General features: G+C 30.6%; 3 protein-coding genes across 5 annotated transcripts; 2 read left to right on the top strand and 1 right to left on the bottom strand.

Moving 5' to 3' along the window:
- Window positions 1–3,005: 3,005 nt before the first annotated feature.
- Window positions 3,006–6,059, top strand: LOC140879629 (ADP-ribosylation factor 2). 2 transcript variants are annotated; one of them, XM_073283427.1, is made up of 6 exons: window positions 3,006–3,142; window positions 4,108–4,277; window positions 4,426–4,496; window positions 4,650–4,769; window positions 5,535–5,653; window positions 5,747–6,059. In XM_073283427.1, the coding sequence occupies exons 1-6, from the start codon at window positions 3,039–3,041 to the stop codon at window positions 5,832–5,834; spliced, it is 672 nt and encodes a 223-aa protein (XP_073139528.1). In that variant the 5' UTR covers window positions 3,006–3,038; the 3' UTR covers window positions 5,835–6,059. The 2 variants fall into 2 exon arrangements, with proteins under 2 accessions (XP_073139528.1, XP_073139529.1); XM_073283428.1 differs by having other exon boundaries at window positions 3,072–3,142; window positions 4,117–4,277.
- An 8,424-nt stretch (window positions 6,060–14,483) lies between these two features.
- Window positions 14,484–17,060, top strand: LOC140884475 (AMSH-like ubiquitin thioesterase 2). 2 transcript variants are annotated; one of them, XM_073291250.1, is made up of 8 exons: window positions 14,484–14,632; window positions 15,200–15,373; window positions 15,482–15,571; window positions 15,683–15,745; window positions 15,902–15,976; window positions 16,169–16,231; window positions 16,492–16,544; window positions 16,663–17,060. In XM_073291250.1, the coding sequence occupies exons 1-8, from the start codon at window positions 14,624–14,626 to the stop codon at window positions 16,835–16,837; spliced, it is 702 nt and encodes a 233-aa protein (XP_073147351.1). In that variant the 5' UTR covers window positions 14,484–14,623; the 3' UTR covers window positions 16,838–17,060. The 2 variants fall into 2 exon arrangements, with proteins under 2 accessions (XP_073147351.1, XP_073147350.1); XM_073291249.1 differs by lacking the exon at window positions 14,484–14,632 and having other exon boundaries at window positions 14,643–15,373.
- Window positions 17,061–19,848: 2,788 nt separating this feature from the next.
- Window positions 19,849–20,460, bottom strand: LOC140879062 (uncharacterized). The gene has a single exon (XM_073282703.1). The coding sequence runs from the start codon at window positions 20,458–20,460 to the stop codon at window positions 19,849–19,851; it is 612 nt and encodes a 203-aa protein (XP_073138804.1).
- Window positions 20,461–20,796: the final 336 nt, after the last annotated feature.

Genomic DNA, 20,796 nt, shown 5'->3' on the forward strand with positions numbered 1-20,796 from the left:
AATAACAGAAGAATTAAAAAAATAAAGTCAGGCGATCGATTATGTTTTCCTATTTGGTGTGAAAACACTATCAAAACAGAGGCCGGAAAAAAGAGAGAAAAAACAAATTCAAGTCATAAGTTTAAATCTACATTAAGTTTTCTGAAATGGAGATGTGATACTAAAAATTGTTAACTAAACTCAAAGCACGTTATCATTCTTTACTAAAAATATGAAATGAAAATTATTTTTAATAAATTTTGATAATCGTATAAACAAAACCTTAACTTATATTTTATGCATTTTTTTTTTTTGTTACTATATTTTATGCATTCTATAAAATAGTTGGCATTCAATCATATTTTTTTACTATAGATAGATAATTAAGATCATTCGGCTTGTCAACAGCCCAACAGGCATCCCACACTCATGAATAAACACCCATCGTTTGATCTGGCCGAAGTTGGAACTAAGAAGAAAAATTCTGGCCTAAATAAAGAAGAAGATGAAGTTCGATTGAAACATACTCTTACTAGTGTATTTTAATAATCACAACATTATTTATCTTATCAAATCTCGTCAGTCCAACTAAACGAATGCATAATATCCTTTCTTTGGGCAAACACAACTCAAGCATATAACAACTCAAACTCGAAATTCGATTAAGTTAATACACTCTAATTAGACGTATTTAAACACGAGCATCGTTCAAAGTTCCACGTTGTTAATCCATGGATAATTTATCTTATCCAATCTCATGTTTACTTGTACATATTATTTATCAATCTACTAATTATTTATCTTGCATCAATCAAATTTTGAATTTAAATTACAATATTACTTAAATAATATTATTTATATTTTATTAATTGTTATTATTTAAAATTTATCAATCAAATCAAGCAAATTATTATTTATCAATCAAACCAAATACTTCATTAACTGTCATTTTTTATTTTTTATTATATTATATTATTTATCTCTAGATTAACAGGACGGTTTTGGAAAAAATGTGGCCCAGAGCGAAGTTAAAAATATGATCCTCTTTCATTAATAATGTATATGCATATACATATAATATTCAAGAACATACACATTAGAAAGAATTTTACACATAGTTTCTCAAAATAAATTATTCAACAACCAATATTATTTAAAATTCATTCTTATTGCATTTTTAAAACAAATTCGTCATTTTATGACATTTTATGATGAATATTTTTGCAAGAATGAAACTATTTAACTAAATTCATAAACAATGTAAAATAGTACTAAATAATGAAATCAAATACGAACAAAAAATATACATATATATAGGAGAGAGATAATAAATTGGTGTAATATAAATTAATAAAATAATAATGCAACAATCCATTAGTAAATAAAAAAAAATGAAAATAAAAATTCTACCTTTTGTAAATATACTCAATTTCATAACCTGCAATCTGAGTAATCTACATAGTTTAATTGAATAATAAGTAAGAAAAACTTGACGGTATGTCTACCTATGATGCAACGGAGGTCTACGAGAAATTTTGTGCATGAATTAAATTGGTTGGAGGTCCCATGAGGAAATGAGATAGAAGTTGAATAGAGTTAGTGAACCATGAGAGTTTGTGGTGATTTTAACTCATTTGAAACAAGATTTTGTCATAAAAACCTATTCACGATTTTTTTTATTTTTTTATATCACTATTTATTAATTAAATTTATTTGAATATTAATTTAAATACTAATTTTTTTAAAAAAATAATAGAAGACTCGTCTCAATGTGAGGTCTGGACGATCGTCCGGCCCACCTTATCATAGGGCCGCCCCTGTAGATTAATATCATGTCCTTAACATCAAACTGTGCCAACACAATATATAAAAAAAATCTCTATTGACAAAAAATGGCCACCGACTTTTGTTCCTGAAATTGCTCTTATACCAATAAATTTTGCAAAATTGTCATTTCAACTTAATTTTCATATTCCCCTCTCAAACCGCACTATAGCCCATTACTAATTTTTACAATAATTATAATATTATTTTTATTTTAGGTTGCGTTTACTTAATGAGATGTGATTACATATGGATAAATCATACTAGAACTATTAAAATAATTTTTAAAGGACGTGAAATAATGATGGATAAAAAAATAACATGTTTACTTTGAGTGACTAATTTTAGGATCAAAATAATGATTGAGGGACGGATTACAATTTTCCCTTCACTTATAATAAATAATATTGTGTTTAATTTTGTATTCATATAATTTGGATTATATTATTATTGAATATTGTAAATTATAATTGATTCAAATGTGAGTCATTTTCACTTATCCAAATTATTGTGTATAAAAATATGTATTTTTTATGGAAAAAATATGTTTTTTTAAAAATAGATAAAAGTGATAAATTGAGTTATAAAAAAAGATGAGAAATTGGGAGGACAACAAATGAATTAAAGGAGGGTATATTAGGATTTTTATGGTTTTTTTCACAAATATTGTTCAAGATATATTATACCTTATATATTAAAGATGGGAAATCCCATGAAATCAGACTATAATGACGGGCGTGAAATTTGAGGAATTTTTTTTGTAAGTAAACAATAGATGAGATTGGATTAATAAGCTTGTCATATGATTATCAAATCAAGTAAACACAACCATAATGAATCAAATTACATTAAAAAAAATACTGTACAATTTTATATTAAAATTTATTATCAGTCGCGGAAATTCCACTAGTAACATATTCTGATTCCGACCATTTCTTAATCCGTGGAGATCTACGGTGTACAATTGCTCTGCCAACAAATCTTGATCGGGACTGGGAATTAGTAAATTAATTAAAATTAAACAATTGAACATTAAATTAAAAAAAAAAATTAAACAATCGACGTGGCGAGATCTAACTCGCCCGCCAGCATGAGAGAACAATATCCAACGGTATATATTCCCCAAAATAATGTCACACGGTCCATTTCTTAAAGGGCAACGCCGTTATTATGCGAAATATGGAGGGGTAATTCGGACAATAGCAAAAATAGGCACGGAATAATATAAATAACCAATGGCTACCGATTTTCAATGTCTCTCTCTCAGAAAGAAGTTATTAATCTCTTTGCGAGGCAGCTCCATTCTCTCTCAAGCGATTCGCCAGATCTGTGCTTTCCGGTGAGGAAGATACTCAATCTCATGCGAATTTCTGATTGATTGTCGTGGATTCGTGGTTTGATGTGAATTTTTTTTGTTTTTATTTTGTTGATTTGATGTTGTGGTGTTGTTGAGGGATTTGATGGAAATGAAGCATTGTTTCGTGTGAATCGAGTGAGTGTTTTTGTGGATTTTGAGAATGTGCGGTCGGCTGTGTTAGATTTTGGTTTTGTTGTGAACTTGTGATCCGATCTGATCTGATCTGAGGATTTTACCTCGCGGATCTCGGTAAATTGTTTTTTGAAGTTGAAATCCCTTTGTTTACGGAGGAGATTGTGGAAAATATATGATTTTGGTCGTGGATCTGTTGATCCGCTGAGAATTCTGGTGAAAATTTTGATTTTGTGAGCTCTAGCTCAGCCAGTTTCTTGCCTTTTTTTTTTTTTACTTTTCTGTTTTCGAATATGATTGTGCGTCTGATGTACGCCTTTAATTTCATGTAGCCTAAGATCAAAATTGTTGGCGCTCCATGCATTTCTAGTTTGGAATTATTTCATCGGTACTTAATGCTTTACGATTAAATGATATATGATTGATTCAATGAAATCGTGTAAGAAAAAGTAGTTTTTAATGATTGAAAATTTAGGTGAATTTGAATGTACGGCCAATTGTTAAGAAGTTTGTTTTGGAATAATGTGTAGATTTCCTTTAAGGTGTGGATTAACGTGTTAGGCATACAAAGGCTTCATGTAATTGAGATGTTTAATTGAAAAGGGGGAACAGGAACATAAAGAGTCATGTTGCAATGAATCACTTCGTGCTCTCTTCAAATGCACCAAATCAGAAATTTGTATTTGGAATTTGTGTAAAAATATTAATATGCCCACCATTGTACATTGATTTTTGCGGTCCTGATTCGTGCATTTGCTTGTCTATCTTTGTATATTATTATTTTTTGAATCTATTTGTGCCATAATGGTTTTTAGGGATCTAAGGCAAGAAAGAAAAATGGGGTTGACATTCACTAAGCTCTTTAGTCGGCTTTTTGCCAAGAAGGAGATGCGAATTCTGATGGTTGGTCTTGATGCTGCTGGTAAGACAACCATTCTGTACAAGCTCAAGCTCGGGGAGATTGTGACTACTATTCCTACAATTGGTATGGCCCTTGTTTCTGCAATTTTGAATGATGCTGTATCTTTCAGTTTTCATGATCTTCTTTAGCATCCTATTCAATTTATCTCCATTTTATCTTTTGGTTTTAAGCTAAACTTCTTTTTGTTATTAACTTTCTGTGGCTCATTCAGGTTTCAACGTGGAGACTGTTGAGTACAAGAACATCAGCTTCACAGTTTGGGATGTCGGAGGCCAGGACAAGGTGAGACTTATGTTTAGTTTTTTGTTTACCACTCTATTTGTTTACTTTTTATTTAAATAAAAAAAAAGCTTCAATACTTACTGTCCTTTTATGGGTCATTTTTATCACGTGATGATTGATTAATTCCTGTTCCATGGCGAATCTATTTGACAGATTCGTCCACTGTGGAGGCACTACTTCCAAAACACTCAGGGTCTCATATTTGTGGTAGATAGCAATGACAGAGACCGTGTTGTGGAGGCAAGAGATGAACTTCATAGGATGTTGAATGAGGTGACAATCATTTTCTTTTCTGTCTGTTCCGATCTATTAGGGAAGTAGATGAAAATTGGGGGACTTCTTTTCATATAGTTTGCTTGAGCGGTATTATATTGTTAAATCTTATGGCTATATTTCGCGCTTCATGGTTATGCGGATTGGTTGGGATAGAAATCAAAGGCTGATCTTTTCCAACATTTCTGCTGCTTAAGGGCTAAGATCAGTGCTAGACTGCTGGCTATTTGTAATTGTATCGTCTACTATATTAAATACTCTATTTTATAACAAACAAGATGTTCTTTTTTGTTTAGACAATGTTACGTTCATGGATAAAACTTGAACTATCATTCAAATATATCACTGCAAATGCCATTATGATCTTGGCCTAGAAACTGCATAAAGTGCACGATCAACCAATGAATAACTGCTTAGCATCCTGATCTAGAGGGCTTGTCCCTGTTATCACGCCCTCCAATGACAATGGATTTACTGTATATTAGCTCCCTTCTGGTAGAGTGAAGTGACCAATATGGAGCTCATAAACGAGTCATTTTAATGAACATATCTATTCTATTCCCTGCAATAGTAATGTTTTACACTAAGGGGTAGGTGGGTACAAATGAAATCTTAAGCTTTGGCAGTTGGCCTTGCCCCTAAAGTTGCCATCTGCCTTTTGTGGACTTTTTCAACGAAGCAGTTTCATCTTAGCCAATAAGATTGTTACTTTTATTACTCTGCCTTCACAAGTTAATCGTCAAAGCTTTGGCCCCATTTTTTCAGGACGAGCTGAGAGATGCAGTGCTACTTGTATTTGCTAACAAACAAGATCTTCCTAATGCAATGAATGCTGCTGAAATAACTGACAAGCTTGGCTTGCACTCACTCAGGCAGCGCCACTGGTAAAACCCTCTCGATCTAGTTGCTCCGATCATCTGTTTTTTCTAAGATACTAACAGCGTTTTCTTTAATATAAATGTTATCTTTGTGTCCAGGTATATTCAGAGCACCTGTGCTACCTCCGGGGAGGGGCTTTACGAGGGGCTCGACTGGCTCTCTAACAACATTGCTAACAAGGCATAAATCTTGATAGTGCTGTTTGTCCGGTTCTGGATTTCTATGTTTTACAGCTCTGGTCTCCGTGTGGCTTTGTTATATTTTTACTTTTCGACTCTTGTTGGATATTGTTTAGGAACTTTCAAATTGGCTGTATAACTAAATGGTTTGTCTTATACATTTGCAAACATTTTGTTTAGTTTTTGAATTTTGAATATGTTATTGAATTGTTACGTGAAATATTGGTTACTAGATTGCATTTCAAAATTTATATTCAGTGATAAATATTGCATGCAGGTATTATTTATTTGAGTTGGTTTATTGAGAGACGGTCTCACGGATTTTTATTCGTGAGGTCGTTCAAACTCACTCATATTTATAATAAAGAGTTATATTGTTGTCATAAAAAGTAATACATTGTCATAAGTGACCCAATTAAGAGATCTATTTAACAAAATTTGTCCGTGAGGTCATTTTACAATAGTTTTTATGTATCTAAAAACACTAGAAAAAGTATGTGTTGCTAAGAGAAATGAGATTTAGGTAATGTTTGGAAGAGTTATTAAAAAACACTTATTTGCTTTTTTTTTTTCCACAAAATTTTCTATATTTTGACTACTCTAGAACTGGTATGAATATGATTCTAATGTTTATGCCTATGATTTTTGTACGATGTTAATGTTTATGCGTAGGGATAAAGAGTTTTGTGAACATATTAAAATTTGACAATATATATATATATATATATATATATATATATATATATCGGTACAACTTCATTTATCTGTAGGTGGCCATTGGATAAATAGATTTAATGGGATTTGGTTTCAAATTAACATCTCAGATCCATTGTATTTGTTTAACTTAAAAATATGATTAAAATTTTGAAATATCTTATATTTTACAAGTATGTATTTGTATATTTTTTTCTTCAATTTCAAATATATTATTCAACCTAGTCATTAAAATTTCATGTTGTTAGAGTGGAATAATTGTTCCTGCTGGTAGAGCGATTGAACCATGACGTTTGGGCTGCTGTGCGATTAAAAGATTTGAGTTGTACCATTACCACCAGCTATAATTTTTGGTAAAGCGACAAACGCTCGGTCGTACAATTGATATCAGAGACAATGTCATGTGTTCGATACTCATTTATTGGAAAAAATGCAATTATTGGCATAGAGATAATTGGAGTGCAATAATTGTCCCTGCTGGTAGAGCGATCGAACCATGACGTGGTAGAGTTCAACCTACCTTAAAGGTTTTATCCTAAGCATAAATCCAATGCCCCATGATTTGCCACATCAACAATATCCCATTAATTATGCTCATGTGTAGATAGGGGTGAGCAAAATTTCGGTTAAACCGAATTAACCGACCGAACCGAATCAATTCGGAAATTTGGTTCAGTTAATTCATAAATTCGGTTTTTATGTTATAAAATTTAGGTTAAATCGGTTAATTCGATTCGGTTTTCGGTTTTCTTAAAAAAAAATTTGTTAATTCGGTTAACCGAATTATAAATAATTAAATTTTGAATTTTTTTATTAGGCCTTATATATAATTTATAATATATTTTAAATGTTTTTATATTTAATATTTTACTTAATTTTTCTTATTTTAATTTTTAAGCTCAATTTATTTTTATAATGATAAAAATATCATATTTAAATTATTAATTTTATAAAATTTTTAATTTTTTAATTTTTTTTAAAAATCGGTTAATTCGGTCAGTTAACCGAATTAACCGATTTTTAATTCGGTTCGGTTAAATCGATTTTAGTATAAATTCGGTTCGGTTAACCAAAATGCAATTCGGTTAATTCGGTTCAGTTTCTGACCAAATTAACCGAATGCTCACCCCTATGTGTAAAGATATTGACCATCAGATACATGATTTGGGTAATACCCATAACGTAGGATCTTGAAATTTATGCATTTGTTCTTAAATTTTTTATGTACTATTTAATCTGACTTGATAGTTGATACAATTAAAATCATAATCATACTAAAATGTTTTTTTTTTCACAAATAACACTTACTTTTACACTAAATTCGTTTATACTTGTGAAACATGAAATTTGGTGAATCAATATAAAGTTTCTATCATATTTCTTTCTTGCTTTGTAGAACACGATTTGTATGATTCTTTATCATGTGATTGTTATTTTTAGGAAATATACTTTCGAGTTAAATCAATTAATCAATTAAATGATTGAGGATTTTATGTTAAATTTAAACTAAAGAGATTTTGGGGTGATATTTTATAAGATTATATTTATAAATAGTTAGAGTGATGGTAAGCGTATAAAAAATTGTGTTTTTTTAAGAACTTGAAATTTGTTATAAATCATAATAGAAATAGAGGGATGAATAGAGAGAATTTATGAGATGAGAAAGAATTCATATGAGTCAATACTCAGGTGCAATTTTCATTGAACTCAATCACCATATTTAAGGGAAAGATTACAAGATACAAATCTTTACAAATATTATCTTTACATATTTATCTTGATCACATATCTTTAATAAGATAATCATCTATAATAATAATATATTTATAACACTCTCCCTTAGATGATTATTTGCACAAGCAATCGATTCTTCAAAATCTCCATTTGGCAAGATGGATGCTCGGAAACTTCATCGGGACTTAAGTGTTGCCTCGTTAAAACCTTGACAGTAAAACCCCGTGGGAAAAATCTGAACGAAGAAAAAAGAGTACAACAACATATATTTTCTTTGGATATCTTCCCGACGATGGATGCGCCTCGTTAAAACCTTATCAGAAAAAACTCAGTGGGACAAAATCCTAATGAAGGAAATAGAGTACGACATCTCTTGATATTTGTTAATTGTCTCATTAAAAACCTTGTTATGAAAAATCCCGTGAAAAAAATCATAGACAAGGAAAAAAAGTACAACTTTAATTGCCCCCCCTCTTGCAAGCATCAATTTCAATTATTAACTCTTAATATTTCAATCTTATGCATTAATTTGCCAAAAATTGATTCCGATGCTGATTTTGCCAGATATATGGTATTTCAAGACCAAATATTTTTTCTTCTTCTTCAAGTTGGCAAAAATAATATTTTGAGCATCGAATCTTTCGAGGATATTTCTATATGTATCACCATCAAATCAGTGCATCCATGATAAGTGCAAATATTTTCTCATAATTCACTTGAAATACTTTGAGAAACTTTGCTAATATTTGCTCATATTGCCACATATCATTGTTATTGAAAGTTCAACAAGTTGTAGTTCAAAATAATCATCATTTTGCGTAATAGCAAAACACACGAATGATTATATCATTTCGATCCCAAATAATTTGTGAAATCTCATATTTTGATATACTTGTTACTTCATGAATAACATAATCCAAATTGGATTCATTGAATTAATTAGTCGTTCACGCTTCTAGCGTCCTTTTTCATTTACTTGCAAGTAATATAAAATATGGTCTTGCAGGACGTCAATTTATTTCATAACGACCAGCCTCCATTGTTCTTTTCACATTGAGATGTTCACTCATTTTCTTTAAAGGGGTTCTTCATCACTAAAGGTGATTTAAATTATTCAACATGAACATAAATGAAGTTAAACGATCTTATACACAAGATCAAATAATGTATTTGAGATTTAAATTTTGAACATCATGTTCACTTTATATTTCATTAGGATCGATCTCAAATATTCTTCTAGCTTCTATTTCCTCCCCTCAATGTTGGAGACATTGTTTTACAAGAATAATAAATGAGAATTTTGTGTCATAAAATCTCATTTCTCAAGATAATTGATCATAAGATTCAATTTATTTCCAACATATTTACAATCCCTTCAAGAGATTTATTGTACTTCATTTCTATTACAAATATTAACTTTCAGTACATGAACATTTGACATAATATTTATAATATATCTTTCAGATATCCCCAAATATGACGCATTTATTTTCATGGTTAAATAGCTAGTTGATTGGAGGCAAAATAAATAAACTAAACCAACGTATTTATAATCATAAAATTGATATGCATATCCTCTTTTTTGATCAAGCTTGTCTTGATTACATATTCTGGAATTTTTTCTCAATACGTATTTTCGCAAACATTATTTTGCGCTTCGTGGGCCCATGTTATTTATTCATTCAAGATAATATGGGGATTCTATATCAATTTGAGTTAATGATATTGATATCAAATTTTATAAGCCAATAAAAATTCATAAAATCTTCTGGATCTTTGATTAAAAAACTTTCATATTTATCGATCCGGAACTTTTGGCTTATTCATTAACATCTTTGCGCACTATCAGTAGTTTTTCAACTATTTATATAATTTGAATGCTCAATTCAATCCATTATGCCAAACTCTGATGGTATTTATATCAATGATACTTCTGGAGATTTCTAGCTCTTCTAGAAATATTGATTTGTAATATACTATTTAAACCAAATCAATATTTACTAGATTCAAAAATCCATATACGTCAATATTGTATATCACTATTTTATAATATCAAGCACATCATATCAAAATTTTTTCATCGTCAATCAAACGATCTTCAAGATCTTTCATACATTCATATCAACATACGATGAAACATATAATTTCGGTAGACATCAACGGTCTCCACAAACTTTTATATTTTGCTTGATAGATATCATTATAAAATCTCTTTATGTACTTCAGGTACAATAGTGATACGAGATACCGATATACATTTAGTACAATACTTGATTATGACGTATATCTCAATATTTTGTGCCGAATTTATGATTCATACCTCGCTTCATACGAGATGACATATTCTTACTTGAAGAATTAAACTATATTGTATCAATTGTGTTAATTGGCATTGTCACATTCACTTAAAAGAATGGACCACATTAATCAGACAACTTTCATAATTGTCTTTCCTTGAACAAATTACTATAAATAAGATATTATAATAAAAGAATTGAAATTAAAAAATCGAACGTACCTTTTCAAATTCATGTATGCATCAAGTAGATTTTTTACTTTCAACAGTGACATTCGATCTATCACAAATATCATTTCACATTGAATTTGTATTCATTTTCAAATTTTTGTACGCACAAAGTAGATCTTTTACCTTTAATAATGACGTTCAATCTATCACGAATGTCATTTTACATTAAATTCATGTTCCTACATATAAGATAATAACATGTGATAAAAATACTCTATCATTCATTTTGAAAAAATTCAAATTTTATATCCACAATAAAAATTGAGGAATTTAAAATCCATAATCACATTTTATGGAATAAAGATTTAACAACCCAATATATCCTTAAAATATAAAAATTCTCAAATCAGAAAATTTATCACCAAATTGCATAATCAATATAATCAACATCTCATGCAATATATTGAGTAATAGAATAGATTCACAAAATTTGTAGTTTTTATTTTATATCATCATAATAATTTATGTGAATCAAAAACAACACATGCTAGAGTTTTCCACAATTTTGTTTAAACAAATACAAAATTAATTTATCAAAAATAAATTAGTTCAATAAATAAATAAAATGACTTGAAGTTAGTCATAAATCAACCCATTGACATCATCATGCATAGGCTACCATCAATCCATCATCGTCATTGCCCAATATAGATGATGGTCCAATTCATTGGGTTTAACATTTATTTTTATTTTTCGGTTGATAGTGTTGCGATCTTAATACCGCACATTCATAATTTTCAATCAATAGCCTATGCAGTTCATCATTGAACATCAAGTCACTATTCATAAAAATAGTGATAAACAATAGATCATGCTTCTTCTAGAGCATTAAAAACAAATATATGATTTGAATCGATATGAAGTCAATATTTTATATATATATATATATATCACATATATCTTTAATAATATTTTCTTATGGATATTGACAATTTTAAATCATATATCGATATTCATTGAGAAATTGTACTAAATTTCCCAATTCATAAGATCTTCAACAACCAAAAGGGCATTATATTATATTCTTCGAGAATATTTCCAAATCTTGGATCTTATATTAATATTTTTCACGAATATTATCAAATCTTGCATCTTTTTATCAATATTGATATATTGATATATTTTGACATGAGATCTATTTTTTCAATGATATTTGTAGATATTTGATATCATATCAGATATCAATCATGATTTTTCCACTTTTTCAATATACGAAATCATATATTACATCTTTATCATGAATCTATTCAGATTCTCTATATATTATATTATAACTAGGAATTTCTTTAGATTCTCAATATATTTGATCTTAATCTTGAATATCTCAATATTCAATATATTATATCATGAATTCATGAATATCTTTCGATATATCAAAATTGTAATCACGAATCTCTCAAAATTCTCAATATATTATATCATGATCATGAATTTCTTCAAATTATCAATATAAAATCATGTTGTGCTAATTTATAGTCATCCACATATTCATGATATTTCATGGGCACCAATATATCAATTATTTTATTATGCTACTTCTAGAGTACCAATGAACATCTCTCATAAAATCGAGTATTGACAACACGTTGTGCTATTCCAATAGCATCAATAAAATGAGAATATTTTCATTCTGTTACAGCATCGTGCTGATAACGTGTTATAAATCATCATAGAAATAGAGAGATGAATAAAGAGAATTTATGAGATGAGAGAGAATTCATATGAATCAATACTCAGGTGCAATTTTCATTGAACTCAATCATCATATTTATAGGAAAAAATTACAAGATACAAATCTTTACAAATATTATCTTTACATATTTATCTTGATCACATATCTTTAATAAGATAATTATCTATAATAATAATAATAATATATTTATAACAAAATTTATGCATTTGTTCTTAAATTTTGTTTTTTTCCCCACAAATAACACTTACTTTTATACTAAATTCGTTTATATTTGTGAAACTTGAAATTTGATTAATCAATATAAAGTTTCATCATATTTCTTGACTCATTATGTTTCTTGCTTTGTAGAACACGATTTGTATGATTATTTATCATGTGATTGTTATTTTTAGTAAATAAATTTTCGAGTTAAATCAATTAATCAATTAAATGATTGAGGATTTTATGTTAAATTTAAACTAAAGAGCTTTTGGGGTGATATTTTATAAGATTATATTTATAAATAGTTAGAGTGATGGTAAGCGTATAAAAAATTGTGTTTTTTTAAGAACTTGAAATTTATGCATTTGTTCTTAAGTTTTTTATGTGCTATTTAATCTGACTTGATAGTTGATACAATTAAAATTATAATCATACTAAAAATGTATTTTTTCACAAATAACACTTAATTTTATACTAAATTAGTTTATACTTGTGAAACTTGAAATTTGGTGAATCAAAATAAAGTTTCATCATATTTCTTTATTGCTTTGTAGAACACGATTTGTATGATTCTTTATCATGTGATTGTTATTTTTAGGAAATATATTTTCGAGTTAAATCAATTAATCAATTAAATGATTGGGGATTTTATGTTAAATTTAAACTAAAGAGCTTTTGAAGTGATATTTTATAAGATTATATTTATAAATAGTTAGAATTTTTTTTGCTCAACCAATATATACTAGCTAGGAACCTCTATATGTTGTGTTATACAATAAATTATTGTTTTTTTAGGAGTTACAATAAATAATTGTTATAATTGGGGTTATTCTACAAATTTGGCACCAAATGACGAATATAATTAATTAGCGTACGTATACTACAAGTCTACAAAGTTGACATCACAATTCACATGGGACACGTGACATTTGTTACAAGGGAATTCGGAGTGTTTAAAATTTCATAAGATGCATTAATGTGCTAGCTAGCACACGAAAACTATGCGCAAAGTTAATATACACTACTATTTCTCGACACACCATGTCACGATCCGTATGTATACATAAAAAATTTTATAAAAAGTTCTGAAATTAATTAAAATAATTATTTATATAGACATTGCTTTTATATATATATATATATTATAATAATAATATATTGATAAATTTATGATAATATTTTTTTTTTGATCATACCAACACATCAACCCCTCAACTTTAATAAAATAAAATAGATAATATAATCTATATTTGAATATCAATCCAATTAATTATAAAAAATCACGCAAGCTTATGAGCACTTGAGTATACACTAGTATTATATATTATGAATTCAAAAAAGAAAAAGGTAAATATATATCATATTATTTATAAAATTTGTAAATAAAGAGGAGTGAACATATCGTCTTTGTGCGGAAGGCATGTGTTATATTAGATATGGACATACGTGACATGATGATTCTTCATCATATATAATATATAATAATAATAAAGCTGACATCAAATTGTACAAATGGCATGATTGAATTTATCTCTTTATTGACAAATGTGAGAAGGAAATATTATTTCCAGAAAAAAAAAACATTAAAAAACCAATGTAAACCTGGATGTTGCAAATCAAGTTTAGAGTAATTTGAACTTGGTTATTGTTTTTTATTCACTAAATATTTAAAATTATCTTTCTTGTACAAAGAAAGTTGTGATTCAAGAAAAATGTTAATTTTCGTTTGGTTTAAAATAAGATTTAAATTATGGGAAGTTTAACTAACTATGATCACATTTAAAGAATCGAATTTTTCCCATTTGGGAAACATAAAAAGGCAACTAATACAATTATAAACAACCAACGTTCGAAGCAATAAGCTGCATCATCATCAAAAGTGAGAAAAGAAAAGATAAGGCTTCTGTTATCGCTCCACAATCTTTAGATGGAAATGGTGTGTCTTTCTTAACTTTCTTGAAATTACGGGGTTTTTTTCTTCATGATGAGCATGGATTTCTTGCTTTTCCGATGTTTGGATTTGCAAAATTTCATGTTTTGGATTGTTTCAGCTGTTGGGTGAATCTTTGATTATTGAATTTGTCATTCTTGTATTCACTTTTCGCTTGAACCCAGCTTTAATCTTTTTTATGTGTGAAAAAAGAATCAATTTTTTCCACGTTTCTGAGATCTTGAATACTCGATATAGCGAGAAATCGTTTGGCTCTGATGATATTCGAGTGTTGCTGAATTATGGGTTTTTTTTATGCTCTCTTATCTCATGGTGTATTGCTGTAGATTGAGCTGTTGCATTTTTGAACTCTGTTTGTTACTTCATTTTGGTAATCTTGCTGAAAATCGAATTGCTTTGAAGAAATCCAGTTGGATGTTGTTCTGAAGGCAATTCCCCTCCAGATGTTATGTTTCTTTCAGCAATAAGTGATTTTTCTTAAGTTTCTGCTACAAATATTAATCAGTACACATTTTTTTAGACTTTTTCATGGCTGATGAACTCTGTTTTCAGGGCGTGCGTGCTGTCACGAAGTCATTTCCGGCCCCCGGAATCTCATTTTTGCAGCCTCTGCCGGGTGTTCCCGAAATTTCACGAATCACAGGAGGCGATGCAGCAGATGATCACTCGCAGTATTCTTCTAGTAATCAACCAGCAGCATCAAAACATCTGAAGGACATCCATATGGTAAGTTAAAAGCTACATGATCACGCTTTTACGTCGAAAATCGAATCCAGGAATTGGTAAATGACTTAATGATTCTATGAATGCTTGATACATGTAAACGGTAATTAGGCAGCGGGGTTGATGGAGGATTTTCTTGACCTTGCAAGTGACAACACCAGCAAGAATCTTGAAACATGTGGAGTTCTTGGTGCCTTTCTCGTGAGTTATAAAATCCCTTGTTTTTTTTAATACAAAAGTGAGGTTACCAGAATATTTGATAGTGATGAGGTTTTATAAGATGGTATAAAAAAAATGTTGTGGATGATGCAGGAGTCTGGAACCTTTTACGTGACGAATCTAATAATCCCCAAACAAGAGTCTACCTCCAATTCTGTAAGAATTTTAAGTTTTTCATGTCGTTCGTCTTTCGTTTTTTTTTTCTTTTCCCATGAGATTCCTCTTTAAGAATGAAACTATTTCATGGTTGCTTAGTTAAACACAGTGTGTTGCTTTTCCCAAATTTTTACTTAGTTTGCTGTTACTTTACAGTGCCAGACTGTGAACGAGGTCGAGATTTATTCTATACAAAATGAAGAGTCCCTTCTCCCAATCGGATGGATCCATGTAAGTTTTTTGCTACTTTTCTTTCTTGAACATGCCATCGTTTGTTGGAAAAGGTTCGATTTAATGTCAAACTGCTACTAGAGAGGGTAACAAATCGATCGACACACATACGGCAATTTACATTTCTTCAGACTAAAGGGTGTGAGTTTATAAATTAGTTTTTGCTCACTGAACTCTTTTAAGATTTTGTAGACGCATCCTTCCCAGAGCTGCTTCATGTCTTCAGTTGATCTGCACACCCAATACACCTACCAGGTGATCACTCTCATATCCTTTTCTCGGAATCTTCGACTAACATTATTACACGTAGCATCTAGTTTTATCATGCGATCATTTTCGTCGTTTTAGTAGCTTACTGGTCAATATTATGATCAACACGAAGTAACTTGATCACTACAGTTACCTGTAACTTCGACTACGTGCAATGAGAAATCTCAACATTTTCTGATCTTCATTTAATTTCGAGACCTGCACGTTTTTCACCTATTTCTTTCTTGCTAAATATTGGTTTCAAGGTGATGGTACCAGAAGCTGTAGGCATTGTCATGGCTCCAACCGATACGTCAAGGTCTCCTAATCTGGCTTCTCTTACACTTTACTATTATTTCTATTACCATTGAATCCTGCTAACGAGTTTTTCTCCCGGATTGTTTCTAAATCATTTCAATATATACCGTATCTAACAGGAAATTTGGAGTATTCAGGTTGTCCGAGCCTGATGGAATGCGTGTTCTCAAGGAATGCCCGGAGAAGGGATTTCATAGCCACGCAGAACCAGCTAACGGTGCCCCTATATATGAGGATTGTTCAAATATCTTTTTTAATCCAAATCTGAGGTTGGAAATATGTGACTTGAGATGACATTAAACATACTTGTCTGTTTTTCGTGATCATGCTCGTGTTTTCTTGAGATGGTCGTACTTGTACAGTCAGGATTAGGAACGAGGAAAATGTATATTATCCAACACTATATACTATAAACTTTCTCTGTACCGAATCACTCCTTCGGTTCTCAACTGTCTAGCGTCAATGGCGTGAAGACCGGAAATAACCAGGTCCGAGGGTGTTGGGTGTTGATCATGGATGTGAGATTATATTTGTATGTCCTTCGAGATTTGCATGGATTTTCCTCGATCCTCACAAATATTCCTAAAATTTATCTAGATTCAAGTAGCAATAGACTCCCAGAAGTGGATCGCGAAACACTACTTCCATCAAGTGCCACAAGCTTATATGATACATCATACATAAGCATTGGCTGAGCTTGAGCCTTAGCTAGCTCGTCTGAGAAGTCGGGCTTAAGCTTGAGCCTTCTGTCCTTAAAACTGCACTGATTGCTTAAAACTGTAGAAACCGGTCGTCTTCTTAGTCGTTATATATATAGATGATAGCTAACCAGAAAGGATGGCCGTGTGCTGGTATGGACCGATCGAATGTGACATTGAACATTCATTTATAGACATATATCAATTTATGAGTGAGCTGTTGTAGCTGGATGCTTGAAAAGTTTAGTGACATGTAAAATAACTGACCGTAAACATGTGGGGTCTACGCTTGACGCTCATCGGAAAAATTTGAGTCAATGGTGATCATTGAATCTATCTTGGCATCATCGGTTAGTAAGAACTCAACCAAATTTTCTTATGTAACTTGGGTTTATCATATATAGATTCAATCTTGCACTCTAAATGGTAAATAGGAGCTTTCAAGATGTATTAGGTTGTAAAATGGATTCCATGTAAATTCTTAGTTAAATCTCGTCCAAGAAAGCGTTGCTGGGAGAATTGAACTCATGACTGTTGGTCAAACGATTAGTTATTTAGTAACCTATTTTACTAACTCGGGCATTGTGATAGACAAACATAATTTGCCTTTGTTGATATGTCCTATTTAATCACTAATCGCTGGTTTCACAAAACATTATTTACACGATACAATAATTACTTTAAACCTTTCATTTAAGAAGAATTTTACTATCGTATTATAGTATAAACTTTTTCATTAATCGTTTTCCAATTAATTGGTAAAACTTGAGATAAAATTACAATAACATCAAAACTTAATTATCAGCAAAACCAAAATTATAGCAAATTAGTCATTTTGTATGGTCTAATTTTTTCAACTATTTAATGTTATCTTATTTACCAAAATAAAACTTTGACACCCACTTTGTGTCTTTTGGTGTATTTTAATTAAAGAAACTGACACAAACCTTTATAAAATTGATGTGTCTGTTGCATTCTAGTTATTATTTTTCTACGAAAATGTTACATGCGTTGCATTTTTTAACTTTTACCATTTTTTAATTTTCATTAGAGCATATGTATAAATTATTTTCATTTTTTTGACCATGTACAAGTATAAATATTGAGTAGATCTCATTCAAATGATCTTCTGGATTTATATTTAGAAGATCTATCGATTCAATATATATCTGTAATGAAAAATAATATATTTATTTAAAAATTAATATTTTTTTTAGATCAAGTTGGATCAGAGATCTTCTTCACTGATATATATTACGACGTTTGATACAAATTTTTGTTTAAATTACTATTATATATATTTATATAAAAATTAATATTTTTTGTAGATCAAGTTGGATCAGAGATCTTCTTCACTGATATATTACGACGTCTGATACAAGTTTTTGTTTAAATTATTATTATATATATTTATATAAAAATTAATATTTTTTGTAGATCAAGTTGGATCAGAGATCTTCTTCACTTATATATTACGATGTCTGATACAAGTTTTTGTTTAAATTATTATTATATATATTTATATAAAAATTAATATTTTTTGTAGATCAAGTTGGATCAGAGATCTTCGTCACTGATGTATTACGACGTCTGATACAAGTTTTTGTTTAAATTATTATTATATATATTATAACGGAGTTCGTTGTGGGGAATAGTATCCTTCTAGATGTGTACAAATGAACTTTCTCATCGAATTTTATTTGCTTCTCGTGTGAACCGATGAAGAGCAACTCGTTAAAGACTTCAAGCTGCTCTCTTTGACCAACACATTTGACAAAATAATATAACGAGAATTCCAACACAATCCAAAATACAAAACCACCAATAAAATATTACAATATTTGACTACTACTGCCTAAACCTCAAATTTAATATATAATATTATTAAAATATAAAATTTCATCCTTGAAATAAGTTAAATTATCTCTTCTCACCCACTCATTCAAATTCTTAAATTTATACTTAAAAAAAATAATCCACGTTTGCAGTGAAAAATAATAAATTTAGATAAAAAAATAATTTTTTCATGATTCGGATTAAAGAAAAATCTACTTTCTCATGTAAGAATTTTTGTGATAAAATAAACCCTTTACATGTAAAAAAAGATTAGTTGTCTCATATTTTTTTTTCGCACTAATGTTTCAAATACCGGATGCACTCATATTTCGATAGCGTTGATTTACAAAAATTTCAACAATACATGAAATTACAAGTGTGAAGTATTATGAAAATATGGTTTTTTTTTATACCTATTTTGTATCATATTCACATTTGAGTATTTGCATTTGTCAATAAAGAATTATAACGAATGTTTATAGCAACATGTGTTAGAAACTTTAGCAGAACAACTGTTTATGTCAATAAAGATCTGAAATAGCTGTTACATGAGCTTATTGTGATCGAAGTCACACGAAACTAAACACGAGACGCGACATGAATAATCGGAACAACAAATGTATCAAATGTAAAAATCATGAGTAAAATCTTGTATTTTTCACACCATTTACAACCAGAAAATTAAATAAAAAATTAAATAAAAAAAGAAATAATTAATCTTCTCATGTCAGCAATTTATTAGCACATGCATCCTCAAATATGTATAACTTGTTAATAAGGATGCACATTTCTCGTTAATCCGACGTTGCCACTCGTGAAAAAGCCCATCAACTCCGGCCGGTACGGCAGATACGACCGCCGCCGTCTCTCCTCCTGCTTCGCCTTGTTCTTCAGGTACACGGCGTGGGCCGACATCGGCGCCGCCTTGCCCCTCCCGCTCCTCCTCGCCTTTGCTATCTCCGCCTTAGGAGACGGCGGCCCCACCTCCTTACTCCTCCTCTTCACGACCACAGGTCGCGACGGCTGCGGCGGCGGCGCGTGGCTCTTGTTCAAGAAGACGAACGTGTCTTTTCCATCGCTGCTGCTCCTCCCGACGAAATCCTTGAACCGCCAGAACTTGGAGAACCCGGTCGAGTTACTTTTCTTGCATGCAGCAGCCGATGCGGCGGCGGCCTTCGACCCCGACCACTCGCAGAAGGGTCCGGCGACTTCGTCACTTCCCGGCGTAGCTGACGTCACGAGATTTCCTTCCTCTGTTTCCACGAAGACTTTTTTCACCGCCGGCGGCGAGTTAATCTCTTGCAAAGGCTTTGAGCCTTCTCCGGAAAAGAACAAATCCCGGTTGAATAAGGGGAAAACCTGCTTCAAATCCTCTGCTTCCATTGATGGTGCATTTGTTCCTTCGAACATGAAAGTAAACTCGTCTTCTTCTTCTTCTTCTTCTTCTTCTTCTTCTTCTTCTTCTTCTTCTTCTTCTTCTTCTTCTTCTTCTTCTTCTTCTTCTTCTTCTTCTTCTTCTTCAAAATCATCATCATCTTCTTCATCATTACTTACAGAATCATGATCCTGATCATCTTCTTGTTCTTGTTCTTGTTCTTGAACTGAATCATCACTGAGCTTCATGTGTGTTATGAAATCTTGGATTATTTTTGTTTCTGAACATAAATCTTTGCCTGTGTCGTCAATCGATCTCTGCTCGGCTCTGGACTCCATTTTTGG

Source organism: Henckelia pumila, chromosome 2 (assembly GCF_033568475.1).
Source record: "Henckelia pumila isolate YLH828 chromosome 2, ASM3356847v2, whole genome shotgun sequence".
In the NCBI taxonomy this organism is placed as follows: domain Eukaryota; kingdom Viridiplantae; phylum Streptophyta; class Magnoliopsida; order Lamiales; family Gesneriaceae; genus Henckelia; species Henckelia pumila.

Coding starts and splice junctions, on each gene's coding strand:
- LOC140884475 (XM_073291249.1), top strand. CDS start 15,176: ATGGCTGATGAACTCTGTTTTCAGGGCGTGCGTGCTGTCACGAAGTCA. Junction 15,977..16,168: donor TCCCAATCGGATGGATCCAT/GTAAGTTTTTTG, acceptor AAGATTTTGTAG/ACGCATCCTTCCCAGAGCTG. Junction 16,545..16,662: donor GCTCCAACCGATACGTCAAG/GTCTCCTAATCT, acceptor CGTATCTAACAG/GAAATTTGGAGTATTCAGGT.
- LOC140879629 (XM_073283427.1), top strand. CDS start 3,039: ATGGCTACCGATTTTCAATGTCTCTCTCTCAGAAAGAAGTTATTAATC. Junction 3,143..4,107: donor CGCCAGATCTGTGCTTTCCG/GTGAGGAAGATA, acceptor AATGGTTTTTAG/GGATCTAAGGCAAGAAAGAA. Junction 4,278..4,425: donor GACTACTATTCCTACAATTG/GTATGGCCCTTG, acceptor TGGCTCATTCAG/GTTTCAACGTGGAGACTGTT.
- LOC140879062 (XM_073282703.1), bottom strand. CDS start 20,460: ATGGAAGCAGAGGATTTGAAGCAGGTTTTCCCCTTATTCAACCGGGAT.